This window comes from Thamnophis sirtalis, unplaced genomic scaffold (genome assembly GCF_051295495.1).
Source record: "Thamnophis sirtalis isolate CommonGarterSnake01/CBP01778 unplaced genomic scaffold, rThaSir2_p1.2 scaffold_2, whole genome shotgun sequence".
Classification (NCBI taxonomy): domain Eukaryota; kingdom Metazoa; phylum Chordata; class Lepidosauria; order Squamata; family Natricidae; genus Thamnophis; species Thamnophis sirtalis.
In genome coordinates, this window is record NW_028261382.1 from 22,785,718 (window position 1) to 22,812,289 (window position 26,572).

At 43.0% G+C, this 26,572-nt stretch overlaps 1 protein-coding gene across 2 annotated transcripts; it reads left to right on the forward strand.

The window, feature by feature from the left end:
- The first annotated feature begins 1,604 nt into the window (after window positions 1-1,604).
- Window positions 1,605-26,043, forward strand: NOX5 (NADPH oxidase 5). Of its 2 annotated transcripts, XM_087703644.1 has the most exons (16): window positions 1,605-1,724; window positions 4,973-5,123; window positions 6,517-6,727; window positions 8,581-8,815; window positions 9,087-9,240; window positions 10,056-10,231; window positions 11,881-12,063; window positions 12,225-12,357; window positions 13,799-13,950; window positions 18,603-18,707; window positions 18,890-18,934; window positions 19,895-20,019; window positions 21,864-21,933; window positions 23,054-23,153; window positions 23,631-23,797; window positions 25,560-26,043. In XM_087703644.1, exons 1-16 carry the CDS (start codon window positions 1,605-1,607, stop codon window positions 25,689-25,691), a joined length of 2,259 nt encoding a protein of 752 aa, XP_087559770.1. In that variant the 3' UTR covers window positions 25,692-26,043. The 2 variants fall into 2 exon arrangements, 1 of the variants encoding a protein (XP_087559770.1); XR_015695339.1 differs by lacking the exons at window positions 4,973-5,123; window positions 6,517-6,727; window positions 8,581-8,815; ... (10 more) ...; window positions 23,631-23,797; window positions 25,560-26,043 and adding an exon at window positions 3,210-3,836 and having other exon boundaries at window positions 1,619-1,724.
- The last annotated feature ends 529 nt before the right edge of the window (window positions 26,044-26,572 follow it).

Sequence of the window (26,572 nt, forward strand, 5' to 3'; positions counted from 1 at the left end):
TTTCGGTGTCTCCTAAAATTTGTCACTCCTAGTCAGTTCCTAATCAGCCTTCTTGTGAAGCTGGAGCTGGCCTCATCCGGTTCCAGTAAAAATGAAAAGCAGATGTGAGCATCATGGTCTCTTGATGAGCCTCAGAATGGCTCCTCTGCACTAAGCAACCACTTGAGTTTTCATCAGAATCCAGCATCTTCTGATGTTCTTGCCTGGAAGCTTAGTCCCAACTGAATTTTCTATCTCCTTTATATTCATATTTTTATTCATTTGCAGTACAGTGCAGTTTCTCAACCTTAGCCACTTGAAAATGTATGGACCTCAATTTCCAAAAATTAAATTCTTATTGCAGAATAAGAGTGACTAGTTGACCTGAAATGTTGCCTGTGTAATATTACACAGGCAACATTTCAGGTCAACTAGTCACTCTTATTCTGCAATAAGAATTTAATTTTTGGAAATTGAGGTCCATACATTTTCAAGTGGCTAAGGTTGGACTTGGACTTTGATAAGGCATTTGACAAAGTAGACTACAGCCTGTACTTCTTGATAAGATGTGGGATGGACCGCATCACCAGCAAATGGATTCATAACTGACTGACAAACTGCACTTGATGTGTGGTCCTCAACAGAACTATAGCACATCTACTGAAGTGGGGTACCCCATGCTTCTTCTTAGGCCCAGTACTCTTCAACATCTTTACTGTATAAACAATTTAGATGAGATAAAAGGGAAACCCATCACATTTTCAGATGACACCAAGCTGGGGGGAATAGACAACACTTTAGAAGAGAAGCTCAAGAACCAGAAAGATCTTGACTGATTTGAACGCTGGAACCTAGCCAACAAAACGTAATTCAGTGGTGAGAAAAGTAAGATTTTAAACTTGGGTAAGAAAACCAAATGCACAAGAGTAATAAAGATGGCTCAACAGCAAGAGCTGTGAAAACAATCTAGAAGTCCTAGTAGACAACCACTGAGCCGGCAGTGTGCTGTATGCTATAGCTGCCAAAAAAGGCAATTGAATCCTGGGCTCCATCAACAGAGGGATACTATCAATATCATGAGAACTATTAATACCCCTACATACTGCTTTGATAAGACCACACTTGGAATACTGCATCCAGTTCTGGTCACCAGGGTACAAAAAAGATGTTGAGACTAGAAAGATTGCAGAGAAGAGCAGCAAAAACAATTAGGAGTCTGGAGGCTGATACATATGAATGATTGCAGGAACTGGTCTGGTCTAGCAAAGAGAAGGACTAGGTAACATACCAGCAGTCTTCTATTTCAGGGGGTAGCACAGAAAGGAGGCGGTCAATCTAATCTCCAAATCATTTGAGGACAGGACAAGAAGTGATGGATAGAAACTTATGAAAGAGAAATTCAACCTAGAAGTAAAGATAAATGTCCTGAAGTAAGAACAATTAATTAGTGGAATGGCTTACCTTCAGAAGTTGTGGTTGGTTCAGCTCTGGAAGATTTCAAGAAAGAGGTTGGTTTAGGGTCTCCTGCTTCCCAAAACTCTTTAGGGGATTGGACTAGATTAGAAAATCTCCAAGGTCCCTTTCAACTCTGTTATTTTGTTATCTATCTTGTAGGACTAACAACCATGAACCTGGAAGACAACACAAAGTGGCTCATGTGGGTAGCCAAGCAGTTTGAGAATATTGCTGGTGACAATAAAGAAATCAACTTGGAACAATTCAAAACAGCACTTAAAGTGAAGGAGGCAAGTTGTGTCTGACTGAGCTGTGTGGGTGACAGAGATGTGCCCCAGCTCGGAATGACCACTGTTGCAAGCAAAACGTACAGCAATATTTTATTTCCTCTCTTCCTTGATAGAATTGAAGAATTGATCCATGCATTTGATACGCTACTTAAAGTCGAGAGACCTATCGAAGGGGGGGGGGACGACAGGTTTTTTAAAACATTTATTTATTTATTCCAATTTCTATAGCTGCCTATCTCACTTATGTGATTTTGAACAGCTCACAAGTTAAAACAACTTTGACACTTATATTAAAATATTGAAATAATTAAAACAATTAACCAAAAACATAAAAATGTGGGGAAGTGCCCATCTATAATTCACAGAAAATACAAGCATTTTGCAGAGTCTCCATCAATTTACCATTGATCTTAGCGGAAGTCCAAGAAGCCTTAGAGTAGGGAACGAAGGACCACTCAGATGGAAAGTCAAGAGAGTTGAGGAACACACGGAATAGGAGGGGTTTAAAACATGAGGCAGGTTTTTTCATCTTGATTTGGACTCTACTCAAGCTTTTTCTGTGAGTCTCTAATTTAATACTAGGCAACCTGTGACTGCTGGGCTCACCATTTCAGGGAGGTTTCCTCACTATTCCTCAACGCCTTCAACAAAGGGAGAACTTCTACGGGACTGAAAGAATTCTTAAAAATTCTGGGAGGTATTCAGAGATGCATCTGCCTTGAAGGAAGCCTAATATATGTTATATACATAATATATGTTAAACATTAGCAGTGAGCCACAGGAATTATTTTTTGACATTTTGTATTATGTCATAAAATCCTTTATGACAATTTTTGTCATAAAAAGTTTTATGAAATTTCAATTCCACGGAAGTCATGAGTCCTAGATTTTGGGTGCATTTTGTGACTTAGCCTGTTTGTTGAAAATCTTTTGGCCTATCGTGTGCCCTGTTTCAGCCACTTACAGAGACAAGAGTTTTATCCGTATATAGATGCTTGACTAATACATCTGCCTTTCTCATTTGTTTGCATTCTTAGACTAGAGAGCTATAGTTGTTAATCTGTCTGGAACATATACTACAAGCCTCAAAAAAGCACCTTAAAGGTGCAATTTTTTCTTCAAAATGCAATTGGACTGTTTTTTCCTTGCGGGAGAAGAAGAAAACATTTCACTTCTCATCAAAGAAACTTCACCAGTTCTGATGGCGGGGAGGGGGATTGGAAGGAATCCATCTATGTTGGAATTGAACACCCCTCCCTCAACAGAGGGGGAGGGATAGATACCACCTATCTCCAGTTTACAACACGGTCCTTGCAGCTGTTCCAAGAAGATCCCACAACCAATTGCACCCTGATTCAGGTGATATTGAGGGCACAGGTAAACCCTCAAATGGCCTCAAAAGCTCTCAGAGCAAATGATCAGATGACTGCAAAGAAATATCATCCTTTTATTACCCCCCTCCCACAATCAATTCTAATAAAGGAGACTATTTCTGGCTCCAGGTCGACATGAAGTGCCCCTCCTGCTGCTCTCTGAGCTTGGTAGTTTTTTTGCAGACGTTTCATTAAGCAAACTAGGTAGCACCTTCCGTGCTAGTAAGGAGAGCTATTTGCTGTCAGTTTTATAGCCTATCCAATGTCAGCTCTGGTGGGATGGTCTTAGATATTCTCTGACTGGGCTGTTTGCTGTTGGGTATTTGGCAGTTTCTTGACTGAGGTATTATTTATTTGATTTTTGGTCAAACGTTAACCTTGGAGTTAATCTATGCTGATCTGGGTGCTGATTGCTGATAGAGAGATGCTTGGGTCTTTCTGTTCCTTTTTGGGGCGGCTGATTGTCTCTTTTGCATAGTCAATAGATGTTGTTAATATCTATGCGTCTATTGATGGCTGATTTGTCAGCATGCCAGACTTCTAGAAATTCCCTGGTGTTTGGGGACTTGGTTTGGTCTAGGATGGTCACATTTTCCCAATTGAGACTATGATTAAATCTATCTATATGTTGTGAAATTAAAGATTTTTCATGTCTTCTGACTGTTAGTTGGTATTCGTGAATGCATTCTGCCAGTCTTCTGCCTGTTTGTCCTACACAGTAGTTGTTGCAATTCTTACATTGTAGTAGTTTTAGTTGGCTCGTGTGCTATGCTGATTCCATGTGGTTGTAGTAGTCTGATGAGCAGTGGTTAGAATGCAGTACTGCAGGCTACTTCTGCTGCCTGCTGGCTGCCTGCAATTTGGCAGTTCAAATCTCACCAGGCTCAAGGTTGACTCAGCTTTCCATCCTTCCAAGGTCAGTAAAACAAGGACTCAGATTGTTGGGGACAATAAGCTGGTTCTGTAAACCTCTTAGAGAGGGCTGTAAAGCACTGTAAAACAGTATGTAAGTCTAAGTACTATTGGTGGTTTCTGAGATATTGTGAGATATTCTTGATGTATGGACTGTATATAGCACAACCAACCCAAACCCTAAAAAGAATTATACTACCATACATTAAGAATATTTCAGAATATCTCAGAAACCACCAGCAGGCTACTTCAACCACCCAGAAGTAGCCCACTAGTTGGTTTAACTAAGGTTAGTTGGCTTAATTAAAACCCTTCAAAACATCCTAAGCAGACCAAAAGACCCAACAACTCCAGAAGAAAAAAACAGGAGTAATCTACAACACATAATGTAAGGAAGAAAGAAGCAAACATCAAACAGCTCAATCCAAGAATCTCTAAGACCGCCCCCACCAACACAAGCCACTAAATATAAAAACTGACAGCAAACAGTGCTCCTTACTAGCACTGATGGTGTTACCCAGTTTGGGTAATGAAACGTCTGCAAGAAAACAAGCAATGTCAAAGGAATCGATTCTTCCATTCCCCACCACCACCACCATCCAGTCTCAACTGTCAGTACCTATCCTTACATCCTTCCCAGAACTGATGAAGCTTCTTGGATGAGAAGCAAAACATTTTCTTCTTCTTCCACAAGGAAAAAAAACAGTCCAGTTGCCTTTTGAAGGAGGAAAAAAAAGGCACCTTTGAGATAACTGTGACCTGGATGACTGAGAATCTCCACAAACAAATCTCAAGGCAGGTTTATACAGTTGTATTTATCATGGTCAATAATGAACATAACCCCTGTCATTTAGTGTTTCAGAGATTGGATCACTTATTTCTAAATCAAAGCCTCAAGACAATAGAAACTTCTGGAGCCTCACCTCTAACTTCTCAAACCTTCTCCAACTTCCTCTCTCACAGTCTTTTTTTGGTGACCGGTTCTTCGCTTTGTTTGATTCCGATGAAAGTGGAACCATCAGCCTGGATGAGCTCCTGAACACCTTAAAACTGCTGATCCATGGGAGTGAAACCGACAAGCTCCGGTTCCTCTTTCAGGTCTACGATGTGGATGGTAAAATTCCAAACGGATGAATCCGATAATCCGTGTTTTATCAAAATGAGATTTTGCTTTCCAGGCCCTTGTTTGGCTGCCAACAGTTGTGCCTCCTAGAATAGCCTCCAGCGCTCCTACTTTTGTATCTGGGATGGTATTACAGCTGTGTATTTTTATCAGCAGATCTAGTGCCTTTGAGTAATGAACACTGAAAAATTCAAGAAATGCCACTTATCAATTGATGCAGAAACCCTTGTCAACTCTCAACGACAAAAAGTTCTGATTGTGATCTCTGTATCTGAGAGAAATCTTCAAATACTGGACTAAACCTTCATCATACCTAGATTATGAGATAGGCTGCTCATTTGTAAGATCAGCAAGGAGTTAGACTCTATTGGGGAAAGACGATTGATTCTGAAATACTATGCAAAGAGTATAAAGAATAGGTCCCAGTTTAATCTAGAGTAGAGGTCCCCAACCCTTGGGACACAGACCAGTACCATGAACCGGGCCACAGAGGCAGCAGGTGAGCACATAAAACCTGTCATTTCATTTCATCTATTAAATTTATAGGCCACCCAATCCCGGAGGACTCCGGGCGGCTTACAATGAAAGAAGAAAAAAGAAAAGCAAAATAAAAAAATAATTTAAAATTCACAACACACATACGTTCTAATTGGGGCTGGACCTTAACACTAAGGTCAACAGCCCCAGGCCTGCCAGAACAGCCAGGTTTTAACGGCTTTCCTGAAGGCCATGAGAGTGGGTGAGGTCCGGACCTCTGGGGGTAGCTGATTCCACAGGGTCGGAGCAGCCACAGAGAAGGCTCTCCTCCGGGGGCCTGCTAGCCGACACTGTCCGGTTGACTGTATCCGAAGGAGGCCCACCCTGTGGGATCTTATCGGCCATTGGGAGGTGTGTGGCAGTAGGCGGTCTCGCAGATAGGCTGGTCCTAAGCCATGAAGCGCTTTAAAGATAATAACCAACAGCTTGAATTGCGTCCGGAGACCAATTGGCAGCCAGTACAGCTCGCGGAGGACAGGTGTAATATGAGTGTATCTCGGTATACCCAATATCGCTTGCGCGGGTGCATTCAGGACTAGCTGTAGTCTCCGAACGCTTTTTAAGGGTAGCCCCATGTAGAGCGCATTGCAATAATTGAGCCTTGAGGTGACAAGGGCCTGAGTGACCATTTGAAGTGCCCCCCGGTCCAAGTAGGGCCGCAATTGGTGTACCAGGCGAACCTGGGCAAAGGCCCCCCTGGTCACAGCCGACAGATGTGTCAGCTGTGAATCCAGGAGGACCCCCAAATTGCGGGCCCTCTCTGAGGGGTGTAAGTTTTCACCCCCCAGATCAAGGACGGACTGTTATAGGAACTTACACCAAGCCAAGCGGATTTGTTTTCTTACAGGTGGCGGCTCCATTGAACCCGATGAATTACGCCTGGTCTTAAAATCATGCCTGAAAGAGAGCTCAATATCTTTGCCTGAAGAGAAGCTAGATCACCTGACAATGGCTCTTTTTGAGTCAGCAGACTCTGATAACAGTGGATCCATAACCTTTGAGGAGCTCCGAGGGGAACTGCAGCGTTTTCCAGAAATCATGGAGAATTTAACAATCAGGTATTTTGAATCCAGTCAACATCAGTCATTTCCGATGAAGGACATTTCATGCTCTGTGCCATCCCAGTTCTATGGACCTATCAGGATCATGAAGATGATTGACAAACTTCAGCTGGTTCATCCGTTCCTTTTGGTTTCTGATAGTTATATACACTATATTGCCAAAAGTATTCGCTTACCTGCCTTTACTCGCATTTGAATTTACTGTAAGTGACATCCTATTCCTAATCCATAGGGTTCAATATGACATTGGTCCACCCTTTGCAGCTATAACAGCTTCAACTCTTCTGGGAAGGCTGTCCACAAGGTTCAGGAGTGTGTTTATGGGGATTTTTGACCATTCTTCCAGAAGTGCATTTGTGAGGTCACACACTGATGTTGGACGGGTTTACGTGGCCTACCACTTCATGGCTGAGTTGCTGTCATTCCCAAACACTTCCACGTTCTTATAATACAGCTGACAGTTGACTGTGGGATATTTAGGAGCAAGGACATTTCACGACTGGATTTGTTGTACAGGTGGCATCCTATCACAGTTCCACGCTGGGATTCACTGAACTCCTGAGAGGGACCCATCCTTTCACAAATGTTTGTAAAAACAGTCTGCATGCCTAGGTACTTGATTTTATACACCTGTGGCCATGGAAGTGATTGGAACACCTGATTCTGATTATTTGGATGGGTGAGCGAATACTTTTGGCAATATAGTGTATTTGTCCTGGGCTGAGTTTCTGTCACCTAAGGTGCTATCTTGTAGCAATCATCTTTTCACTACCATGACAGCTTTGGTAGTTGGAGTGCAGGTGAAGAGAGAAGTCATTGAAATCTGTTGTTCTGGTATTCTGTTATCCAATTGCTTGTTCCTTAATCTGAGAAACATCCCCAAGGGGAGTTTTGGGATGTGGGGAGAAGGGGATGTTGGCAGGAAGCTTTGACTGAACTGCCCCTTGAAGCTGGACCTGGGACTGAAGTGGCACCTCTTTCTAAATGCAACATAGATGATTGGATTGGACCCTTATAGTGTCTGAAGGGTAGTGATGCCTTGAGGGGGAACAAGACCCTCTTGCTAATAGTACCTGTAGAACAGTAACTGGAAATCAGCCACTCCTTTTCAACCTATAAGTGAATCCTTTTCTCACCCTGGAATGGCAGCAACTCATTTGGTGAGGTTGAAAGAAGCCTAATAAAATCCATTAGGATGGTTTCAGGAATGCTTTGAAAGCTCCCTTTTCAGAGTCTGGGAGAAAGCCATCACAACTGTTACAGAAGGGACTGAAGCCGGGGAATTCTGCAGCCAGGATCAGGTTGAACAACCTGGAAGTCCAAAGCTAGCGTCTCATGTTGAAAGCTTTCATACAGCATGCTAACCTCCACAACCATTGGCTGAACTAGTAGTGGAATGACAGCCTGGGTCGCAGAGCCGGCAGCAAACCAGGCTGGCCACGCCCCCGTACTGGTTCCCCTGTCACCGTCATTGGCATCTCTTTTTTTAGTTCTGTGCATGCGCAGAACAATTTCCATTGAACTGCGCATGTGCACACAGCATGCATCCAGTGCACATATGCACACGTGCGCACGAGCAAACCGGCAGTAAAGCCGTCTGAAATCCACCCCTGATATATCTGTGTATCATTACAACCCCTAAGAATATTAATCAACCAGATTACATGTGCCAAGAAAACATGGGCTTTTATTTATTAAATCTTAATCAGTAAGACTTCAGGAATGGCTTCCTGCCCTGCACTTAGGGGAAGAGTAGCCTTTGGGCTTCTGTGTGTTGAGTCTTCCTGTATCCCTCTGGATGTTGAAAAGCCCTGAAAACTTCACTAGCTCCTCTCTCCTTTCTCTTTCAGTGCTGCAAGTTGGCTAAAGCCGCCCACAGCTCCCCGGAAGAGCCAAATCCCACACATCCTGAGTCCTGTATATTGGTACAACAACAAGAACAAGCTTCTTCTGCTGGGTAGCTATGCATGTGTGAACATTATCCTCTTCACCTTGGCTGCCCTAAAGCAGGCTGGCTCTGGCCTTTGGATCGTGGTGGCCAGAGGCTGTGGGCAGTGCCTGAACTTCAACTGCGCATTCATACTGGTGAGGAATGGGGCTGCATCCCACATCCCAACCGGTCAAGGCCGGTGATCAGGGAAAGTTGGAGAAGGGCTTCCGGAGGAAAACAGCATTGCAACTGCTGTTCAGTAGGAAATCCAAGCTTTGTTTTAAATTATAACTTTGCAATGGCCCATTTTTGCTCAAAGCCACCAGAATGATGGCTTTGCATGCATCGTTTTTTAAAGAAGGATGAACATTTCTGCCCCTCTCAATTCAGCTGTTTTCTTCCCCCCATCCGCCCTGCCGTCCCCAGGTGTTGATGTTACGCCGATCTCTCACCTGGCTAAGGACCACCTGGATAGCTAAAGTTTTGCCCCTGGACCTGAACGTCATCCTGCATCAGCTGATGGGATACATAGTGGGTGCTCTAACTCTCCTCCACATGGGAGCTCACATCATCAATTTTGGTAAATGCTGCTCAGATTTTCTGTTTCATATTGTTTTTCTTCTGTTATTTAATTGCTTTCATTGCTATCCCAGAGCACTTTATAAAAATTATGACATATTTAAAATAGAAATAGAAAAATAAAAATACATTTAGCCACGGATGCCTAAAAACAACACAAAGTTATAGCAAGTTCAGGCAGGGTCTAAAATTTCTAAACCAAGGTTGTTTTTTTTTTAAAAAAAGTTGTTTATTTTTTGTTCTCCATATACAATTATAGGTATACATTCACATAGTTATTATTCTTTTTTACATTCATCATTCTTATACATTTGTCATTCCATTTATAACATACTGTTTGGGTTGCTTTGTTTACCATCCCCCTGTTCTGACACCACCTTCTTTTTCTCTTTCTTTTCTCCCTCCCTTCCTTCTCTACTTCCTTCCTCTCTCCTTTCCTTCCATCTTCCCTTTCCTCTCCCCTACTCCTCTCTTCCCCTTCCTACCCTCTCTCCTTCTCCCTTCCATCTTCCTCTACCTCACCTCTAAAACAAGAGGGGATCTCTCTGACTCTAGCAGCTATGGTGCCATTACAAAGAAGTCCCTGTCTCACTTAAAATGTGATCTGTCCTGCTAATAATATGTTTAACTGGTAGCCAGCAAAACTTTTAAGCACCTGGTCCTAAGACATGAAGGTTTTAATAGTCAGAAACAGCATTCTGAATTTAGGACCCAAAATGGACCGGGAGCCACCACACCTGAGCAATCCAGCATTGCCTCCATAATGCAAAAGGCTGTTTTAAGGAGTTACTTATCCAGTCTTTCCCTTCATCCTAGTGAGGCTGTCTCAGGCCAAAGGAGGGTATCGTCTCTGGGAATACCTTTTCACCACCCGCCCTGGCATTGGATGGATTCATGGAACTGCCTCTCTGACGGGTTTTCTCCTGCAGCTCCTCACTTCCCTGATGCTCGTGTGTTCCACTACCTTGGTCCGCAGGAGTGGTCATTTTGAGGTGACATGCTCAGCCTTCCCTTGCCTTCTTTGCTTATTTTGCCCTTTTTTCATCCCGCAAAGGGTGGTGCATGGTGGTTGAGACACTGGGCTTGTTGGCTGGAAAGCTGGCAGTCCAGGTTCAAGACCCAAACACCACACAATGAGGTGAGCTCCCATCCTCATCCCAGCTCCTGCCAACATCGCACTTCCAAAGCATGCAAATGTGAATAGATAAATAGGTACCACCACTTCGGTGGGAAGATAACAGTGCTCCCTGATGTCATGATGGCCACATGGCCTTGTGTTGACTCAATGGCCTTGAAATGGAGATGAGCATCACTCCCCAGAGTCCCCGTTAGTCCCAATAGTCTCCCCATTTGCACAGTACTTTGCTTGCTAGTATGCCTACCTATCCAGAAAGAGAGCCAGATGTTTTGCCAAAGCAAGGCCTTAGCAGCAAAATGCAGCCTTGGAAAAAGCATGATGGCCAAACCAAGAAAGCTCACTTGATGGAGACGGTGGGTTCTAGGCCTCCTCTTGAGTTGACAAAGATACTCAATAGGTGGATAAAAATGCCAAATCCAGTCTAAACAACTGGCTGATTGTATGACTAACCATAATAATAATAATAATAATAATAATAATAATAATAATAATAATAATAATAATAAACATTACAACGTCCTAGGCCCCTGGGTGGGGCCCGACTAGTAACCAATGCCAAATCCGGCGAAACAACTGGCCGCTGTGATACAATTGTATAATAATAATAATAATAATAATTCTTGTGGGATTTCCGTATACAAACGGACAAAATACTGGCGCATAATACACCAGACATCACACTGGTTGAGAAAAATAAGGTCACAATCATAGACATCGCAATACCAGGTGATAGCAGGGTCGCCGAGAAGGAACATGAAAAAATCGCAAAATAACAGGACTTAAAAATCGAAATCCAACGACTATGGCACAAACCAGCAGTGATAATTCCAGTGGTAATTGGCACACTGGGTGCTATTCTAAAAGCACTGGAATTACATTTAAAACAGTTAAAAATTGACAAAATCACCATCAGTCAAATGCAAAAAGCCTCACTGCTTGGATCTGCACGCATATTACGAAAATACGTTACGACGTCCTAGGCCCCTGGGTGGGGCCCGACTAGTAACCAATGCCAAATCCGGCGAAACAACTGGCCGCTGTGATACAATTGTACAACAACAACAACAACAACAACAACAACAACAACAACAACAATAATAATAATAATAATAATAATAATAATAATAATACCACCAAAATTTCTGGAGCATCACTTGAAGACCTTTGGCATTGATAAAATCACCATCGGTCCATTAAAAGAGGCAGCTTTATTTGGAACAGCTTACAACTTGCCTATCCTTGGGAAAGATTCAATAGGTGGCTGAAAATGCCAACGCAGTTTAAACTACTACCTGGCTATGTGGCCAATAATCATACAAAGCTAGAATTGAGAAGACAGCAACAGAGGGCAAGCGCTGCCTCTGCAAAGAAACTGAAGAAACAGCGGACTACCTGGTTAGCTGCTGCAAGAGGATTGCACAGACTGACTGTGACAACGGCAACTTCCATCGGCCTAACTTCATTTTGCTCTCCAAAATGTGCCCCTTCCTTTGTCACCCGCAGGTCTTCTACTGGACTCACCTTTTCTACATCCCCATCTGGGTTTTGCTGATTGTTCACGGTGCTAATTTCTGGAAGTGGTTTGTGATCCCTGGGTCTCTCTTCCTGGGAGAGAAGGCCTTTGCAGCCACTTTGTCACGGGTCGGTGGGCTGTACATTGTGGAAGTCAACCTTCTACCCTCCAAGGTGGGTTCCACAAATGGCAAAGTAAAGAGAAATGGGTATCAGCATAGATAACTTGCTGGTGATACTAGAAAAGGAACAATTAGGCCTTTTCCCTAATTGCCCAATGAATCCTTACTAGAAGAAACCACATGTGTCCCCATGTTATTTCTTTTAAAATCCAGGTGACTCATTTGGTGATTCAGAGGCCCCCCTTTTTCCACTACAAACCTGGCGACTATGTGTACCTGAACATTCCGGTCATTGCCCGGTATGAGTGGCACCCCTTCACTATCAGCAGTGCTCCAGAGCAGCCAGGTAGGGGACTGACCATCTGAAGGGCAGCTGCATGCCTCTCAAGTCCAGGGCTTTGGCCTTGACAGGAGCATCTGCCAGGGAATGGAGTCCTCTGTGTCAAAAGCAGTGGCTCCATTCTCTTCTGGACTTTCTGACCCTCCGTTCCCAGACCACTCTGGATGCTGAGAAATGGGATGCCTTGAATGCCCGTTGAGCTACCCAGCACCTCCTGGCTTATGGTGCTATGATGGGTGACCCCAACCTCCATTGACCAACGTCAAATTGTGTTGGAGCATCAACTGCAGTGTAACGATCCACTCTGGAGGAATGGTTGGGGAAGTTGAGCGAAATGGATAAATTGATTTCTTTGATTAGAGTAAAGACAGCTTCTACCTTTATTGGTGACTGGAAATCTCTTATGGACTTTTTTGTGTAAAACTGGGAGTGAAATGAACTTGTTACTTATGGTTTTGATGATTATATAAGTAACATTATAGGAGTAAGAGTAACATGGTGTAACTTTAGAGATGGGAGGTATATTGTTTGTATTTACCATTGCCATGAAGAATAATGGAAGCCACTTTATATTTTCTTTCTTCAACTTTCTTTTTCTTCAACCTTTTCTTTTCTTGCCCTTTTGTTTTTCATTTGTTCAAGCTTTTATGTCTTGTTTAAACATTTTTTATTAAAAATTATATATTTTAAAAAAATGAAATTCTCAAAGATCTCTCAGCCAATGGCTTTCAGACCTAATCTCACTGAGTTTTTAAAACCAGCCCAGATCAGGCAATTTCTGCCACTTGCTGGGAGTCTTTGAAAGGAATCCTCAAGTAAACTGGAAAGCAGTGCAGCCCCTGGTCATACAAGCAGCAGCATCCTGTATCAGCTGTAACTTCTGAAGATGGTTTAAAGATAGCCTGCTTAGAGCACATGGCAGTCATACAGATATGAGATCGCTAAGCTGCATGTCCATTTGGTCAGATCTGACTCCCCAGAAATGGACATAGACGATGGGCTGGCTGGTGGCTGCTGCCTGAGCTTGAGATTCAAAACTGGCTCTATTGAACCCCCAACACAAAACTCAAGGTAGCCCTACCGCATTTGACACTGGGAACCCCCTATGTCTCAATGATGTCTTCCAGGGGTCTTGGGTGAATGGAAAGCAAAGTGTTCAAAGGTTTGATTTATCCCTTCCCTTGCCTGCTCTATCCCAGGGGTCTCCAATCTTGGCAACTTTACGTCTGGAGGACTTCAACTCCCAGAATTCCCTAACCAGCTTTGCTCCAGGCTCAAAGCTGCTAAGGTTGGAGAGCTCTGCTCTATACCCTACCCTGATCTTGCCACCTCCAGAAAACGGATTCCAGTCCATATTGTTACTTTATACTAATCTCGGTGATGGCTGTGCTTCAGCCTACTAATTTAATCAAGAAGACCTCATTCAGTCTTCTCCTTCTCTTCAAAGATACCATCTGGTTGCACATTCGATCCCTGGGACAATGGACCTACCGGTTACATGAGTACTTCTGGAACTTTCAGGAGCCCTTGGAAGACAACCCCAAATTGTCAGTGGCCAGAAGATCAAGGAACAAGAACAGACTCTCAAATTTTCTGCAGGTTTGGTTTAAAATGCTCTCTATGTGTTAATTTTTCTAGTTCTTGTTACTGGCTCATCTGTTACTAAGATCGACTTGGCAGATTATCTTCCCCCAGCTTGGTGTTAACTGGAATATTAACTAGATATTAAGCCTCACACAGACTTAAGACAAATGAAATCAGGTAAAAACAAAAACAAAATCCAGCCATAGAGCAACATCTTTTATAGCCAAGAGTGATTGAAAAAAAAGAAAAGAATCATTTTAGAAATTGGGACCTGTTGTTGAAAGAACATCTGGAAAGCAGACGTTTCAGGATGAATAAAGATGAGGGAGGGAGGGTGCTCTCTGTGTGGAAGAGTGTCTGAGATGGGATTCTGAGAGACTCACTGCTGGTGCAAATCCACCCTGCCCAGTAGCGAAATTCAAATTTTTTTACTACCGGCTCTGTGGGCGTGGCTTGGTGGGCATGGCAGGAGAAGGATACTGCAAAATCTCCATTCCCTCCCCACTTAGTCAGGGGTGGCATTTGCCAGTTCTCTGATCTACTCAAAATTTCCGCTACTGGTTCTCCAGAACCTGTCAGAAACCAGCTGAATTTCACCCCTGACCCTGCCTGTCCAGCATCCTCCCTTTTGGAATTTGTGTATGCTGAATAGGGGGTTTATCCATACATCACCCAATGGCTCGCTATTTTAAGGACATCTGCACCGTTGCAGTCATCTCTCATCTCATCCCCTTCTTACACACGAGGCTGCCTGGCTTATTTCATCTGACCTTGTTGAAATGGTGCTTTTCTGCTGATGGAATCCCTGCTTATGCACTTCGATTGTGACCCTGGTGACAATAGGATCAAAAGCTAGGATCTGCTTGGCTTCCAGGGCTGCTTTTGGTTGCACTGTATGCCTCCCCTCCTTTACAGCTACTTGACACTGTCCTCCATAGCCACTTAGCCTCCGACTCATGCTCTGACATGACACCTGGGCTTTCCTTATGAAGCCAGTGTTTCGTGGGAATGGGCTCAAGGAGGTGGCCTTTGATTTCTCCCACAATCGGATTGGGACTGTCGGTTTTGAAAAAGACAACTAGTCTTACTCAGTGACCAACACAAACCCAATACAAAAAGCTAAAATTCAATAAAAAGTAAAGCTTTATATATTTCAAAGTTTGTAAAAAAAAGAGAAAAAAAAGACACATTCCCTCATACCATACCATATTGGCCCCAGTAGAGTTGACTGAGCTGAACCTGGATTCTTGGAGAAGACATTGGTTGTGGTGCAACCAAAACAATCTTGAATTAAATACATTCAAAACCGTAGAAATGGTGGTAGATTTTAGGAGAAACCCTCCTATACTACCACCTCTTACAATACTAGACAACACAGTATCAACAATAGAGACCTTCAAGTGTCTATCTTCTATCATATCTCAAGACTTAAAATGGGCACCTAACTTCAAAAATATCATCAAAAAAGCACAACAAAGACTGTTCTTTCTGTGCCAACTCAGAAAGCTCAAGCTGTCCAAAAAGCCGCTGATTCTGTTCTACAGAGGACTTATTGAGTCTGTCATCTGCACCTTCATAACTGTCTGGTTTGGCTCTGCAACCAAACAAGACAGACACAGACTTCAGAGGATATTCAGAACTGCAGAAAAAACAATTACTACCAACCTGCCTTCCACTGCACCAGTCAAAAAGAGGGCTGTGAAAATATCTACAGACCCCTCGCATTCTGGGCATACAGTAAATTGTTTCAACTTCTACCCTCAAAACTATGCTATAGGGCTCTGCACACCAGAACAACTTGACACAAGGACAATTTTTCCACCAAATGCCATCACTGTGCTAAACAACTAATCCCCACAACACTGTCAAATTATTTACTAACATTGTTCTTCTCTTCTCTTCCTTCCTAGTACCTATCTCTTCCCACTTATGACTATAATCATGTTGCTATATTGTTTTATTTGTTTCCTAGTATAATTTGCTTATTAGTAACCTATGACTATCCCTAAGTGTTGTATCTTATGATTCTTGATGAATGTATTCTATTTTATTTTTCTTTATATACACTGAGAGCATCTGCACCAAAGACAAATTCTGTGTGTGTCCAATCACACTTGGTCAATAAAGAATTCTTTTCTTTTCTTTTCTATTCTTTTCTATTGTATTAACGTGGCATGGTAGAGAGTCTGAACAATGCAGTTCAGTGCTCAGTCTTATTACAGATCTGCCCTTGTTTCTGGTCACTCCAAACTGTCTCTGATCTGAAGAATTGCTTCCTGGTTCCATGCCCCAATGTTATCAATTCAATAACATTTATTTGTGTCAATAAGCAGCAAAACTTAACCCTTGTGAGTCAGTGCTGCATCAAAAAAGGAGAAGCTGCATCAATATTGATAGGCAGATCAGCAGCAGGGCAACTTCACAGATGGCATAAAGGCCTTTTTTGTGGTTGTTAAATGGACATCACAGCCGTAAAGTTTCTGAGGAAAGGAGGAGATTCCTGTTGACCAACCCTGCTTCACCATAGTGCTAAGCAGAACATGTGATTGTTCCCTACATCCCTGGCAGATGAAAGTGGAAGAAGGAATTGCAGCCCCAGTTTCTGCTCTTAATTTGTCCTGGATGAAAACTGTCAGGATTGGCCGCATGTTGTCCTGAACCTGGATTGGGGTAGCATCAATAACACTAACTGCTTTTTGTGCCACTTCGGCAGTGGTGGGTTTCAATTTTTTTTAGAACCTCTTCTGTAGGTGTGGCCTGCTTTGTGGTAGTGGCTTGCCAGCCATGTGACCAAGTGGGAGCGGCTTGCCAGCCATGTGACCAAGTGGGAGTGGCTTGGCAGTCATGTGACTGTGTGGGCGTGACCAACTCGTAAAATGTGGTGAAACTCGCAACAACGCTCTTCCTTAGCAACCAAAATGTTGGCTCAGGAACTCTAGCATTGAAGTGTGCAAGTCTTAAATCTGTCAAGTTACAAGACCCTTGCACCCCTAACCCTTTAGAAAAAAACCCCAGGGGTGTTCAAACCTGACAGCTTTAAGACTTGTAGACTTCAACTCCCAGAATTCCTCCTGCAGTCATGTTGACTCAGGAACTCTGGCATTGAAGTGTGCAGTCTTAAAGCTGTCAAATTACAAGACCCTTGCACCCCTAACCCTTTAGAAAAAAACCCCCAAGGATGTTCAAACTTGACAGCTTTAAGACTTGTGGATTTCAACTCCCAGAATTCCTCCTCCAGTCATATTGGCTCAGGAACTCTGGCATTTGAAGCACACAAGTCTTAAAGCTGTCAAGTTACAAGACCCTTGCACCCCTAACCCTTTAGAAAAAACCCCAAGGTGTTCAAACTTGACAGCTTTAAGATTTTGAGATTTAGATAGGACTCTTAAAGGGGGGGGGGCGATTGGTGAGCCAGCCAATCAGTGAGTGGCGGGTGGGGCAAGCGTGGTGAGGGAGTTGGAACCGGTTCTAAACGGCACGGTAGATTTGTGGAACCTCTTCTATAGAAGAGGTTAGAACTGGCAGGAACCCACCCCTGCACCTCGGGAACTACGGGAAATCACATCGGGTGACCTCATAAAACACAATCCATCGGGGCCTTTGGGGTCATCATGTCTGTGGGGATTCTCAGTCACCCAGCCATAGTTGTCTCAAAAGGAAACCGGACTGTTTTTTTCCCCTTGAGGAAGAAGAATAAAACATTTGGTTTCTCATCCAAGAAACTTCATCATTTGTGACGGGGGGAGAGGGATGGAGGATAGATTCTGACCAGTGGTGGCATTCAAATTTTTTTACTACCAGTTCTTTGGGTGTGGCATGGCTTGGTGGCCATGGCAGAGGAAGGTTACTGCAAAATCTCCATTTCCTCCCAATCAGTTGGGACTCAGGAGGCAGAGAATGGATGGTCAGTCAGAGGTGGTATTTACCGAACTACTCAAAATTCCCACTACCGGTTCTCTAGAACTGGTCAGAACCTGCTGAAAACCACCTCTGGTTTTGACCATATATGGGGGTGGGGGTGGTTGTGTTCCTTATTTGGTCCGTTATCACTCTCTGTGTGGGCACAGTAATCTGTGTATCTGAAGTGGTGGGAAGTTGTGTATAAGCATGTATTGTTTTGAAGAAATATCAGCTTGCTACAGATAATATATATATATATATGTGTATGTGTATATGTGTATGTATGTGTGTGTGTGTGTATATATACACACACACATATACACACACACACACATATACACACACACACACACACACACACACACACACACACACACACACACACACACACACACACATATATATATATATATATATATATATATATATATATATATATATATATATAATTTATCAGCACAAACACAATATATATAGTAAAAAAAAAAAAGGGTTTCTGCCTGGATGGTCTCTTGTGACGAGCCGAAGGACAGAGAATGGAAGTAGTGATCTTCCTCCCATATTTGGGCATACCAGGGGTAGTAAAAATCTAATATATAGGTGTGGCCTGCTTGAGCAGGAGGAAGGGCTAGAAGACCTCCAAGATCCCTTGCAACTCTGTTACTCTGTTGCCCTTGTGTAGAAATGGCTGTAATGTAGCACCACTGGCCTCCAACAGCTGCTCTGCAGCTCATTCTACAGTTCATCTTCATGAACTCTTTTCGCAGATGTGTCCCTTTTGTTCCTCTGATTTGGACCTGCCAGTGGCAACCACTAAAGATGAGATGATCCAAATGGTATCATACACACCCATCCAGGATTCCAGCATCACCGTAATAGATGAACCTGAAGAGGTGAGCCCATAAACCAGGGAAGAGAATTCTTGTGTACTTTTTTACATAAAGCTATGAGGGGGGGGAGAGGGGGGGGAGGGAGGGATAGGGATGGGGAGGGAGGGGGAGGGAGAGATTGGTTATTTTCTATTTCAAAGTAGAAGCTATTTTCTTTTTGTCAGGTTTCTGGCAGGCCCACCAAGAACCGTAGGCTCTGTAACATCAAGGTAAGCTTTCCCTCACTGGAATTCTCTCTGTCCCCAAGAAGGTGCATTCTCAGTTTGATGGCCTGGCAAGGAATGAAGGGCAATTGTATACCAGGAGGAGGTTCTGACATTTGGGTTGTGTGGTTGCAGTGTGTAGAACTCCAAAAGAGTGTCCTTAGAGTTGTAGATATTTATGGGTAAAAAGAGGTGGGATTTGAAACGGAAGGAGGGAGCCCTTCAAAGTTTGGAAAAAAGTACTGTAAGATTATATTTTCCTGCAACATTTGTCTCATTAAAAAGGTAGCACCATACACATTTTTTGCAAATGTTCAAGCTCCTTTGCAAAAGGCTGTAAACTCAGCAAGATTGTAATGCTGAGGACTAGGACACCTGTCCCTTTCCGTGAATCAAGCAGCACAAATATTCCTTTGCTTAATCTAGACATGTCCTGTGACTCAGTGCGGCTGGTGTGAACAACTGTTGAAATCGCCTGGCAGAGATCTAGTCAAGGCAGTGAACCACCATAGCAACTACAGTGTTCTAAGTACATTATTCCCACAGGATTTTATCAGTTCATTTCTATCCTGCTACCAAAATAATCTGTGGCAGAACCAAAAACAGTTGTCTGGCCAATAAGAGATCACAGGCCAATTTGGCTGAGCAATGGGAATTAGTTAACTCCTCTATTTGGAGTGAAAACAGTAGGAAACCATTTTTTTTTAAGTGATATCATCCCTGCCCAATCAAGGGGAATCCTGTCATTTTGTCATGCCTGTTTGCCCAGTACTGCGAACTAAAGAACTTATAACACAAACAAACTCTGTGTGCGTGTGTGTGTAATCTGTGCCTCCAGATGAGCATTATAGAGCTATAAAGTCTGCCTTACGTTCAGAAGCTTCTAGCTGCAAGGAGAATTGGTAAGGAAACAACCCACCCTTGCCAAGTCAAAACACACCCGATCCTTTTCCCTCCTCTCTTCAGTGTTATATCGATGGTCCCTACGGCACTTCCACACGCCGGATCTTCTCTTCAGAGCACGCGGTGTTGATTGCGGCAGGAATCGGCATAACCCCTTTTGCCTCCATTTTACAAAGCATCATGTTCAGGTTGGTCTCCAAGAGGTTAGGACCCAAGGTTCTAGCAAAATGCTGTGCTACCAGTGTGTCTGTGGAGATTCTCTGTAATCCAGGTCTTGGTTGTCCCAAAAGTGTTTTTTCAAAAGACAACAGGACTTTGGTTGTTTCCCTAAAACAAAGGGGGGAGGAAACCAAGTCCAACTGCCTTTTGAAAAAGCACTTTGGGGGCTGTATCAGGATGTTGTTTTCTCTTTTGGTTGGTCTTTAGTTTTAACTAGCTGATAACCTGGTGTTGCCCGGTATTTATTTATAGGGGGAAAATGTCTGGACCAAGGGGTGGCATTCAGCATTCTGACCAGTTCGGGAGAACCCATAATGGAAATTTTGAGTAGTTCGGAGAACTGGCAAATACCACCTCTGGCTGCCCCTGCCCCTATCTATTCTCTGCCTCCCATGTCCCAGCTAATCGGGAGGAAATAGGGATTTTGCAGTGGGGAGGGGATGGAGATTTTACGGTATCCTTCCCTTGCCACACCCAGCCAGCCATGTCCACCAAGCCAAGCCACACCCACAAAGCGACACCCACAGAACTGGTAGTATAAATTTTTGAATCCCAACACTGGCCAAAACAAATGTAATTTTTAATGTTGGATTTTCCCTCTTACCAGTGGGAGCCCCCTTGTGGAGTACCATGAAGCTGTTATCATGGCAACTTCACTGCGTTGCACAGTAGAAGCCATTTTACAGCAGTACAGTAGAAGTCATTTTAAGGCACAACAGGCTGTATCTTAACAGAACACACACCCTGAGGGGTTTTAGGGGTGTCTACCCTCCACAATATTTGTTTCCAGAGAGTAAGTCATCTGGGTACCCCAATTTGGTTGAAATTGATCGAACACACACACACAGAACCATTTATATATATATATATATATATATATATATATATATATATGTATATGTATATGTATATGTATATGTATATGTATATGTATATGTATATGTATATGTATATGTATATGTATATGTATATGTATATGTATATGTATATGTATATGTATATGTATATGTATATGTATATGTATATGTAATGTATATATATGTATATGTATATATATGTATATATATATGTATATATATATGTATGTATGTATGTATATATATATATATGTATGTATGTATGTATGTATGTATGTATGTATGTATGTATGTAAGAAGAAAGATGAAACTTTGCATGCTGCTTTTTCAAACATGATTAGTATAAATTTAAAAATTGGAGCACTTTTAAATGATTGGAATCAAATTTTGAGGCTAGTGAGTAAGCAGGCATTTAATGGCAGGTGAACAAAAACATATTGAAAGCATTTATTAATATCAGCCTATTCTGCCTTCTTCCTTGTGGCAGCCCCTCAAATATTGGAACATCGCTATCACATCAGCCCTAGTCCTTCTTTTCACTAGACTGGATATACCCAAATCCATATACCTGCACTGTTCCTCATATGTTTTCTCCTCCAGATCCCTAATCATCTTTGTTGATCTTCTCCGCACCCTTTCCAAAGTCTCAGTGTGTTTTTTATATATTGTAGTGACTAAAACTGGATGCAGTATTCCAGGTGTGGTCTTACTAAGGCATCATAAGGTAGTGTTAACTCTTCAGGTGATCTGGATTCTATCTGTTAATGCAGCCTAGGATTGTGTTGGCTTTCTTGATGTCTGCCGCACACCCCTAGCTGATATTTAAGTGATTGCCATTTGGATTCCAAGATTCCTCTCACAGTTACTGCTATTGAGCCAAATTTCATCTATTCTGTATCTGTGCATTTGGTTTTATTTACTTTCTTTCTTTCTTATTGACTCATTTCTCTTCCCAGGCATCGTATGCGAAAAGAAGCCTCCTGCAGCCGCAGTAATTCTTTGGATGAGAATATGAAGCTTCAGAAGGTGAGATGCCGAGCAGTAGTCTTGAATTCCCTCAAAACAGTATTTTCATTTCTAAAGCCCTTGAAGCCATTGTGCCTGAAGGAATACTTCTCTCAGAACATCCTTACTATCGGAGGCCCTTGATCCTTTCCAGGTGAGGGTGCTTTACAGGATGACCCCTGAAGCCAGAAAGTCCTCCTTGCCTAGCCTCTAGCCCAATGGATGGGTTTTTGGGTGCCCATTGAAGGTCTGTCTACTCTTCCCTGACCTCTAACCTTTTTTAGCTGCAGTGCAGTGATTCTCTAAACCAGGGATGTCAAACTCAAGGCCCGGTGGCTGAATCTGGCTCCTGGGGTACTTAGATATGGCCCACACGGTCGCCCGCAGTGCTTCTGCCAGCAAAAATGGGCTCCCAAGCTTTGTTTTCACTGGCAGAGGGTTGCAGGAGGTCATCGCAGCCGAAAAAGGAGCTGTGGAGTCAGTTTTAGCTGGCAGAGCACTTGGGCTACCACAGTCGCCCCCAACAGGAATGATGTCAAACTGACCACACCTACCCCAGCCATGCCCCCCCACAGGTCAAATGCAACCCTGATGCGGCCCTCAATTAAATAGAGTTTGACACCCCTGCTCTAAACACTTTATCTCCGTTAACAAGTAGCTGCTCCAATATTTTTAATTGATTGTAAAAGCTAGACTAGGAAAAGAGGTTTTTAAAGGTACAGTAGTATTTACATTTGTAAATAAATAAAATGACGGCAACCCCAATTGGGATGGCAACTTGGTTGTTAAACAAACCAGTTGCTAAGTGAAACTGCTCCTGTGCCAACAGTCTTCCTTCAGCTTTCCTTTACTTCACAGACCTGTAAAGTAGTGGTAGGTTGCTTACCAATTTACTACCGGTTTGTTTGTGTGCGTGTGCAACACTTCTGTGCATGTGCAGAAACATCCAGGCTGATGGGTGGACCCTCCCGCCACCGCCACTACTGGTTCGGCCGAACCGAGGCGAACCAGGTAGCAACCCACCTCTGCTGTGAAGGCTATACATGAAAGGATTGTTCATAACGATGCCATCATAATGGCGAATGGTTGCTAGGATACAGCAATCGCTATACAGAGATTCCCTCTTCTTTTTTTTCTCCAGGTAGACTTCATCTGGATCAATCGAGACCAAAAGTCCTTTGAGTGGTTTGTCAGCCTGCTTACCCAGCTGGAAGCCATGCAAGGGAGTGAAGAGCCCACGGGTGGGTGTCTGCTTCCTCCCGGTCTTTCTTTGCCCCCATCCCCACCTGGGCCCTTTGTGTTTTATGCAGGAAGGGCTTCTGCAGCTTTGAGATGGGACAAAATTGAGGCAAAATCCAGACAGAGTTTTATTCCATTTCCTCCCCCCTCCTCTTCCCTTTAGGCAAGCCATCCCTTTTTGAACTTTACAAGGAATATCAAACAAGGGGACGAGGGACTCGTGGTAGACACCTTCCTGTCCATGCAGTCCTTCTTCTCATCCTTGGTTTCAACACCGATGCATAGGTGCTTTTTGCAAGCACATGCACATACAAACACAAACACACACACCTGAGCTTTTCTACCTGAATGGAAGTCTTGCTCCAAACAGTTTTGCCCATTAGGTAAATAGTCATATTTTCATCAATGCTGAAGACAGAAATCCAAGGAAGGGGGGCATGATATGGTCTGCTAAATCCACCCGGTTTTCCAATTCCCAGCCTGTTTCCTGGAGATGCATTTGTACATGACCTCAGCACTTAACAAGAGTGACATGAAGGCTGTGGGCCTGCAGATGGCCTTGGATCTACTTGCAAAAAAAGAAAAGAAAGACTCAATCACAGGCCTCAGGACGAGAACAAAGCCCGGGAGGCCAGACTGGAAACAGGTGGGTTTGTCCTCTAAACCAGTAGTCTCCAACCTTGGCAACTTTAAGACCTGTGGACTTCAATTCCCAGAGTTCCTCAGCCAGCTTTGCTGGCTGAGGAACTCTGGGAGTTGAAATCCACAAGTCTTAAAGTTGCCAAGGTTGGAGACAATTGCTCTAAACCACATTTAAAAACATGTAGTCTTGTGGTAGCTCAGTCCAGACTCCAAGTTAGTATCTCACCTTGGAGAAATTCCTTCCTTTTATGGCCAGACAACCCTTTCTGGATTGTCCAACTAAAAGGTTTTAATGACAAGCAACGCTGGGATAAGACAAGAGAAAGTCTTCCCAACCAAGGAGCAACAAGCATCTTTTATAATGTATACCCTTAAGCAAGCAGTAAGAAAGATTAATATACCAATTGGCAAGATAATGATAGCCTATACATCTGTCAGCAGTTCCTATCTAACCCTAGTCCAAAGACAGGTCAATTCTAGCTTTAGATGGAGCTGCTGAAGCTACCTGGATTTTTTTCCCCTTCGGACACAAGGTGCCATGAGGAGGAGGAGCACATCCTGGATCTCTGGAGAGCTAAAACCTATCCTGGATCTTAGTGCAGCTGCGCTATCCTCTTGCAAGCAGACATCTGGTTGCATCAGTTGAGGGGATGGCAACTTACTGGCAGGCCTTCAGATCTCAGCATTCCTTCCTTGGGGGTGGGGGGTGGGGTGCAGGAGTTGGAGTGGAAGGGTTGCAGCAGTTCACTCTTTAGAAATTGCTACAATCCAACAAATCACACCAAGCTTCCTCCTGAATTTGCCAACCTCTCAAAATCATTAGAACCTATTTGTGTACACTTTACATCACGTGGCATCTTTAAAGTCTCCCTTCTTTGCTTATTGCCAAGTTGAAAGCTACCCTTTGAGGGCAGTAGCCACATTTCAAGCATGCGAACACGCTTTGGATAGCCTCCCTCAAAAGGATGCTGTGGTAAAAAATGGTAGCCCTAACACAAGCAAAGGGATACAGAGAACTCTATGGCACGCTGTCCCAGGTTTTTCAGCTAACTTACGGGAGCTGGGTAATGTTCTATATAGTCATAAAACTAACGTGGGACAACCATAACAGGGCATTGTAGAGTTTTCAGTATCACTTTGTGCCATTGAGTGTCCACCTGGAGCTTTTCAGTCCAGCTATGTCTTGTCTTGCAAAAGTGCTGACTCTCAAAAGAAGGCCCCTCCGAGCCCTTTGGGGGCCTCTTTTCCATGGATGAAATCTCTGGCACATATTTTTGAACAATATAAATGTTATCTCAAGAAAGGAAGACTGCAGGTCAAGAACATTGGTAGTCTGTAAATAACCCATGGATCTTTTCCTGTAAATTCAGTTCATAAAGACAACGAAAGATTTTTAACATCCACATATATCTGCTAGATAAGGTCACGGGGAATGGTGCATCCAGTCAGCTGAGTCAGATCTTGGAATGAGGATCAGCAAACGGAAGCCTTAAGCAGAAAAGCAAAATTTTGTGTGTTCAATGAACTTGCTTTCCCAAGATAGTTTGATGGAGATAAAAATACCAGTTGCAAGCATCAGGAATCTGAGAATTAAAACAGCTGGCTGGGGGATTTCACAGAGCTATTTTGAGGTCTTACTGAGAAAGGGAGGAGACAGGCCTTTAGAGAGACCGGCTTAGAGCTCAATTGGATCGCCGTGCCAATTGCTAACAAAAAGAAAGCGACCATGTATTTCAGCTGCTGATGGCTTCTTCTCTCTTTCTCAGCTCTTTCAGAAAATCGACAAAGAAGACAAAGGAAAAGTCCAGGTTTTCTTCTGTGGCTCTCCGGCTCTTGCCAAGGTTGTCAAAGCTCAGTGTGAACAGTTTACCTTTCCCTTTTTCAGGGAAAACTTCTAGCTGTAAGATGTTAGAATTGTTTTTGTTCCTTTTGACCACTATGGTCATGTTTGTTTTTAATGAATTCAAACCTTTAAAAGAAAAACATTAGAAAACACTTGTGTCCCTTTATCACTATAAGTAGGTTGTATAGTCAGCCAAATGTTTACACTGGATTTGGCACTTCTATCCAAGTTCTTCCCAAGGACCTAGGACAGGCAGTCGTTGTTTGATGGTGTTAAATAAAAATTATGATCATATATAATTATTACGTTAGATGATGATGATGGATATATGTATAAGGTTTCTACAGAGCTGGTAAGAATTTGTTTGCTTGCTTATTTAATACAACTAAGTCCATGCAAGGCAGCAAGTAAAGTAACATGTGGAAATAAAAATAAACGTAGATGTAACAAAGCCATTAAGCTTAATGCATTATGAATAATTGACAATGCATCAAAATAAAAAATACTGCAAAAAATCTTCTCTGAGGTTCTTTCTCTACTTGCTTTTAACCATGAGACAAACACTCCCAGGAAATCTTTTTTTCCCAAGGCACCATGATGTTGTCTTTAATCTTATCCGACCATAAAAGAGGTAGCTAGGGGTATCCCAGTTAGTGCTTTCCTCCCCTTATTTCAACACTTTCCAAAGGCAGTTTTAAAGTAAAGGTAGAGGTTTAACCCCCGTCCAGTCGTGTTCAATTCTAGAGGAGTGTATTGCTCATTTTAGTTTCTTGGTTGAGGGAGCCAGCATTGTCCGAAGACATTTTCCATGATCATGTGGCCAGCATGACTATATGCCAAAGGTGCATGGAACATTGTTACCTTCCCACTGAATTGGTACCTATTAATCTACTTGCATTTCCATGCTTTCAAACTGCTAAAGCAGCAAGAGGTGGG